The 7,396-nt window shown below is 45.2% G+C and overlaps 1 protein-coding gene across 1 annotated transcript; it reads left to right on the forward strand.

Moving 5' to 3' along the window:
• Positions 1-2,018: 2,018 nt before the first annotated feature.
• LOC113408414 (polycystic kidney disease protein 1-like 2) lies at positions 2,019-7,185 on the forward strand (the record flags this gene model as incomplete). Its single annotated transcript, XM_026661640.1, has 7 exons — positions 2,019-2,153; positions 3,266-3,491; positions 4,064-4,257; positions 4,719-4,949; positions 5,764-5,865; positions 6,585-6,763; positions 7,039-7,185. Coding segments are annotated over 7 exons (1,214 nt in total), but the record flags the coding sequence as incomplete, so codon positions are not given.
• Positions 7,186-7,396: the final 211 nt, after the last annotated feature.

Genomic DNA, 7,396 nt, shown 5'->3' on the forward strand with positions numbered 1-7,396 from the left:
CCAATGGGGGCGGCGGGAAGCCGCGGCCAGCACATCCCACGCCGCTTCCCGCCACCCCCATTGGCCCGGGACGGCGAACCGTGGCCAGTGGGGGCCGCGATCGGCCAAACCCGCCGCGTCAGCAGGTAAATAAATTGGCCCGGCCCGCCAGGGTGCTTACCCTGGCGAGCCGCATGCCAAACGTTGCTGACCCCTGCCCTAGTACATTTTTGTCTTGTTATGATATTTTTATATTCCTCTTTCTAAGGGTCTCCCAGGCTGATTCGAAACAGTGAGCCTGGCAAAATCCTATACATTGTTGTAGGCTAAGTGTCTCCTTCCAATTCCCCCTCTCTATATCAGCTCTGTTAGGTCATGACCCCAAACTTACTAACATCAGTGGAAACACTCCCATTGTCTTCACGGGCTTTGGATGTCCCTCCTTTTTTCCCCTGCATCTGTACTCATGACTCTAACATACTCTGATATGCACCTCAGGCAATAGATTTATGAACGTTGTCAACTCCAGTAATTTCAGGAGAGGCACAGCAATTTGACTTTGATGGAATAACTCTGGATTAACACTGGTGTGACTGAATTTGGCCCCAGATATCTAAATCAGTGGTTCTCAACCAGGGTACACATACCCCTGGGGGAACACAGAGGTCTTCTAGGGCAGTGGTTCTCAAACTAGGGCCGCTGCTTGTTCAGGGAAAGCCCCTGGCGGTCCAGGCCGGTTTGTTTACCTGCCGCATCCGCAGGTTTGGCCGATCGCGGCTCCCACTGGCCGCGGTTCGCCGTCCCAGGCCAATGGGGGCTGTTGGAAGCGGCGTGGGCTAAGGTACGTGCTGACCGTCCTTCCCGCAGCCCCCATTGGCCTGGAGCGGCGAACCGCGGCCAGTGGGAGCCGCGATCGGCTGAACCTGTGGACGCGGCAGGTAAACAAACCGGCCCAGACCACCAGGGGCTTTCCCTGAACAAGCGGCGGCCCTAGTTTGAGAACCACTGTTCTAGGGGGTACATCAACTCATCTAGATATTTGGCTAGTTTTACAACAGTACTACATGAAAAGCACTAGCGAAGTCAGTACAAACTAAAATTTCATACAGAAAATGACTTGTTTATACTGCTCTATATACTACACCAGGGGTCGGCAACGTTCGGCACGCGGCTCGCCAGGGTAAGCACCCTAGCGGGCCGGGCCAGTTTATTTACCTGCTGACGTGGCAGGTTCGGCCGATCGCGGCCCCCACTGGCCGCGGTTCGCCGTCCCGGGCCAATGGGGGCGGCAGGAAGCCGTGGCCAGCTCATCCCTCGCCCGCGCAGCTTCCCGCCGCCCCCATTGGCCCGGGACGGCGAACCACGGCCCGTGGGGGGCACGATCGGCTGAACCTGCCACGTCAGTAGGTAAATAAACTGGCCCGGCCCGCCAGGGTGCTTACCGTGGCAAGCTGCGTGCTGAACGTTGCCAACCCCTGTACTACACAGTGAAATGTAAGTACAACATTTATATTCAGATTGACTTATTTTATAATTATATGGTAAAAATGAAAAATAAGCAATTTTTCAATAATAGCATGTTGTCACACTTTTGTATTTTTATGTCTGATTTTGTAAGCAAGTAGTTTTTAAGTGAGGTGAAACTTGGGGGTACGCAAGACAAATCAGATTCCTGGAAGGGGTACAATAGTCTGGAAAGGTTGAGAGCCACTGATCTAAATGACCCATGAAAAGGATTACATATGAATGGAATGTGATTGCTGCATGCTAGAGATACATTAGAGATGGGTCTGAGCTGCAGTATTTATATGCAGATCACAATCCAAACTTTCCCACAATGTAAGGTCTGGGATTGGTCCATTATTGAGATAGAAGCCAGCTTCAAACTTGGATCTGAACTTCCCTGAAGTCCAGGGTTGTTTGGCTCTTGAGTATGGTTCTGACTTCATCTCTAATCTACATGGAAATCTAGAAATTGTGACTATAATAAAGTATATTGTACAACTCAACTGCTGCTTGTCATTCATGTCTCGCTGTAGATGGTGAGCTTTGCAGTGAATCCCTTTTCCTTAAGTGACACCAGTTTTGAGATCAGTGGAACCGTGGGAGGCCTAAGTCTTACCAGCGTTGATGGATTGGTCATACCAGTTAATGACCTTACTGAAAACATTGAGGTAAATCCAATCCCCTCTCTCAGTGTGAACTGGAGTCTAATTAGATCCTTGGGTGGCAGGTGCTCTATAAATGTTAGTTGTGTTATCATCATCATCATCATCATCATCTCTCAAAGTAGCAAGCTCAGTAGAGAAATGGTAATGTTGTGTTTACTGCCAACACATAAAGAGAGAGCATGGTGCAGGCACATGCTAGAAAGGACTATGTGGTTTGCAGGATGAACTCAATAAGCATCTCTTTCACAAGGTCTATGTGTGGGACCCGAAAGTGCATCTTGCTTGTACAAGTGATTCAGCCTTTTCTTCTCCTTCATCATGTGGATGAACGAGGAGAAACATGAGAATCCTACTCGCTAAGGAAGATGGCTGCAGGCTATGGCCTGAAACACACCGTGATGTCTAAATAATAAAACCATCATAATCCTGCCTCGGGGTAGGGCAAAGGACTTAATGACCTCTTAAGGCTCCTTCCAGCCCAACATTTCTCTGATTCTATCATCCCAATATTGCATGCCCATATTACTATCTCCTAGGCCTCCTAGCCCATGTGTAAAATCATTAAACTAATGCCTAAATCATTCAACAATGAATCTACATATCAATTTGTGTTTCAGGATGACCATAATCTCAACTCCTTAGATTTAGCTGGTATCTATATTGTTACTCATCTGGAAGACGCAGTTTGGAATCATTTCGATGAGTAGCATGACATTCGTTTCCTAAAAACTCACATATGGAACACTTGCAAATGTACTTCAAGCCTGCCCACATTCCTCCCTAACCCATGTGTGCACTCAGAATCAAGAGCTTTGAGATTAACCAATGTAGAGTTGATATGGACTTTTCAGAAGCTTGTTCTAAGTATCAAGCAAATTGCATTTGAGCAGGCATGCAAGAGGGAAGTCTTATTTACGATAGCTGTCCACCAGGATGGATTTGCTTGGGAATGCTTTCCCTATAGTATGTTTTGAAAGAAGAAATTAGAGGGGTTTTAGAAATAAATCCCATAAAATGTGCTTTGATCTTAGCATGGAGCCACATCGTGTTACTATGTAATAGGATCCAGGCATTGTCATACATTTTTAGGAATGAATCTCTGTGTTCACATATAGATAATTCTGCCAAGATTTTCAGCACCTCAGGAAAACAGGAGCCTGTTGAATCTGGGCAATTTTAGTGCTCTCCAAGTCAATGTCACCTCAGAAAATACATCTCTAGTGATCCACCTGGAAACTGAACAGGATATTCCACTAATACTGTACTTGGGATATGGCTACCATCCAAATGAGACTAACTATGATATGAAAGCTCATCTGCCCCTTAAGAAAAACACTGGAGGTAAGATCATTTACCAGGGACATTTGATTCTGGGCACTCTAGGCTCATCATGAGCACCCTTAACTCACACTTTCCAATAGAAGCTGAGCACACTCAATATAAGCTCTTAGGCCCAGATCCACAGAGGTACTTAAGCTCCTAACTTTCACTGATTCAAATGGAAATTAGGATCCTAAACACCTTTGTGGATCTGGGCCTTAATTCTCACATATAGTGCTGTCATCCAAATTTTTTACAGATGAGAACAAACATAAATTGTAGAGCTGAGCTCAAGCTCAGAAGTTTGGATGTGTAAATGGCAATGAACCTCCTCAAAGTCTGAAAGAGTTCCAATCTGTGTCCTGGTTTAGGTCATCTCTAATAAACACTATGCACAAACAGAAGCAAAGAACAGGTGCTTTGAATAATTAACCTTATAAATTAACCAGAATAAAAACCTATACTGATAGTTATTCTGATACCTGTTCTGTTATTCTATTTATTTTATTTATTGGCATGCATACAATATATCTGTATATTGCTGAAACAAATGCTTTCTTACATAGCTTTCAACTAAAATATTTCTGTTCAAGATAAATCAAACACATGGGTTCTTAGCCCAGAAGAACTCATTTTCGGAGGGGGGACTTACTATCTCATGATGGAACAAGACATGGAAATGGATTCTACAACCAACAGTGATCTAACCATAGCTGTCACTTCCTTTGTATCCCAGTGTGTGTTCTGGGATGAGCTACAGGGCAACTGGAATAGCTACGGGTGCTATGTAAGTAGAGAGAAGCAGAAGAATGTTGTCATGGATCTTTGCTCAATACATTTCAAAGCCAGCCTAGATAACAATAACATTTGGTAAAACGAATGAACATGTTTCTTTGAACTCTTGATAACACCGTGAAACAAGACCAGTTTGGGATGGGAGAAGGTCATGAAGCTCAGGTTAGTCCAATATAAAGTGGAACTTAGACACGTTTTCTCGAGGACATGCTTCTAAGTGAGAAGAGGTTGAAGCATTTTGAATGGATTATGTTTAGTACTATAATAGCCACTTCTGCTTAGGTCTTAGAATCACTGTCCTCTACTGGATTTTGTAGGATCTGCTCACATATAACAATTCTTCACACCTAGCTCAGCTAACTTTCCAGTTTCTTTAGCTTGCTAGGTAAGTAAGCTGTACTTTGAAGCCGAAGGTTGAGAATATTGTGAACATGATCATTCTTTGGCTTTCAGGTAGGTCCAAAAACAACCCCCAGCAGCACCCAGTGTCTCTGCAACCACCTGACCTTCTTTGGGAGCACCTTCTTTGTCACGCCCAACACCATTGATGTCAGCAAAACAGTGGAGCTTTTTGGCACATTTGTGGACAACCCCGTGGTAGTGACAACTGTGGGCTGTATCTTTCTTGTGTATGTGCTGGTGGCTATTTGGGCTAGAAGGAAAGACATTCAGGATGATGCCAAAGTAAGCATTGTGCTAATAGATAGTGTGATAGGAAGTATTTCCCCTCTGTCTGGCCTGCTCTGCTGTGGTCACATTAATGCAGCCACTTAGGACAGAGTGAGTGGTCAGCCCCCTTTGGAGCTGATGCCACTAATTCTCCATAAAGGGAATGGGTGATCCAAGAGTGATTAAAGAGCTTGCATTGGATTGTGTAATTTTTGTGTAATGTCTTTGTCATCTTCAGTGTGTTCCCGGCAATATACATGAAGAAGGAGGGAGTCTAAGGTTTTAGTGGTTTGCTTTCATTAAACTTTTACATCAAGAACATAACACAAGACTGAGTTTATCACTCAGGGTGTTCCCAAATGCTGTTCATTTCTCTGTGTCTCTCTAGCCTACTTCTAGACTTAGCCAAAAAATGGAGGGGGAGACAAAAACAGTTTTTGTCTAAATATTTCATGGAAAATTTTGGCTTACTGCAGAAATTTAAATACTGAAAAATTGGGGGGGTTGGCGAATATATCTCAGCTTTCAAACATTCATCTTTTCAACAAAAAAAATAAACATTTTCCATGGAAAGTAGACTTTTTTTGAAAAAAAAAATTATGTCATAAACCTAGTTTTGCATCAAAAAAACAATTTTGACAGAAAATTTTCTTCCAGCCCTACCTACTTCCCCTTGCCTCCACACTTCCTGCTAGGTATATGCAGTGTCCACAAGATGGCACCATGCCACCTTTCCCATCCAGGAGCCTGGAGAAAGATCTGCTCCCGGCACTGTTACTATTTTACCATCCATAGGATTCTCCTGGTGGTATTGTCTCTCTCTCTCCAGGTGAAGATCACAGTGTTGGAGGATAATGACCCCTTTGCTCAGTATCGTTATCTTGTGACAGTTTTTACAGGGCATCGTCGAGGGGCAGCCACAACCTCCAAGGTACTGATGGAATTACAGATGTGTTGGTATCTTCTGAATGTTTAATAGACCGTCAGCATATAGGGCTCCAGCTTCAGAAATATTTGTCACATCAGGAAACTGACCATGTCATATGTAATCCTAACATCTAAGGGAGGCAGCAGGCTACCAAAGAGAGCTTTGGCTCCTCCAAGGGAAAGAGCAAGTAATGAAGTGTCTTCTCTTCCCCTCCCTAGGCCTGGGAAGTGGACCTCTGAATTTGGGCGGCAGAGGTAACAGCAGCAGTATGCTGTGCCTGGCTCTGCTACCCACAGTGTGAGGAGGAATGGGAAAGTCCAGAGGATTCACTGGGCACGATTACATCTGCAGCCTCACTCACTCTGCTGCAAAACAGGCCGAATGAGTGAAGCTCTCCCTACATGCACAACAATGTAACAGCAGTTGCTTTTATGCTACTCAGCAGCTGCGGCAGCTTCCATTACACTCAGTTCATAGGATTTGGCAAGCCTGTCGTGACATCCTGCCAACTGTGGGCCAACGCCTGAGCTCCTGACTCAGTTTTCACTAAGTCCCTGTGCAGGGCAGCTTGGCTTCAGTGGGAATTTGCCAGAACAGAGGCTCAGTAAGGAGTTCAGGATTGGGACCCGTGTCAATACAAAGTACCCGTGTCCAAGTCATGAATGCAAACAAGTGGTGCCAGGCTGTCAATTATCAATACACTCATCCGGTACGTCTTTCAGGTGACTCTCACCCTTTACGGCCTCGAAGGAGAGAGTGAACCCCACCACCTGACTGACCCTGAGACACTAGTCTTTGAGCGTGGAGGAGTGGATGTTTTCCTGCTCTGTACCCTGTTTCCTCTTGGGGAACTGCAGCGTATCCGACTGTGGCATGATAATTCAGGAGACAGCCCATCCTGGTAAGCAAGGGGAGAGGCTATGAGGAGACAGAAGAATATCCTTTCTGATACCACTTTGCCCTTCTGTTGCACTTGTCAAACATTCATGTATTTATCCACACCCCACCCTAGGAAGTTGGAATGTGTTATCTCCATTTTGCAGATGGAGAAGCTAAGTCACAGACAGGCTAAGGGTCAGAGTCTGACACCCATACTCTCAGCGAGTTGCACTTACAGTGACCTGAATTCCATAGCGTCTTCCCCATATGAGTTAGTTCTTTATTTTTATGGCACAGGTATGTGAATCGTGTGCTGGTCCATGACCTGGCTCAGGATCAGAAATGGTATTTCCTCTGTAACTCTTGGCTGGCCATTGATGTTGGAGAGTGTGTCCTAGACAAAGTGTTCCCAGTCGCTACTGAGCAGGACATGAAGCAGTTCAGGTAACTTCAGCCTTGCGTTCCTGTTGGTTATTGACAGCAATCCATTTGAAAAAAGAAGGGATGCAAAGGGGGCCTAACCCAAAGCCCGTTTACGTCAATGAGGGTCTCAGCCTTGACTTCAATGGACTTTGGAGCCAGAGGACTGCTTAGCTGCATCTGACTGTTAAACTTTGGTATTACTGCTCTGAAAACACTGAGGAGAGGGGAGAAA

Source organism: Terrapene carolina, unplaced genomic scaffold, assembly GCF_002925995.2.
Source record: "Terrapene carolina triunguis isolate 2854851 unplaced genomic scaffold, T_m_triunguis-2.0 Scaffold13103, whole genome shotgun sequence".
Lineage (NCBI taxonomy): Eukaryota > Metazoa > Chordata > Testudines > Emydidae > Terrapene > Terrapene triunguis.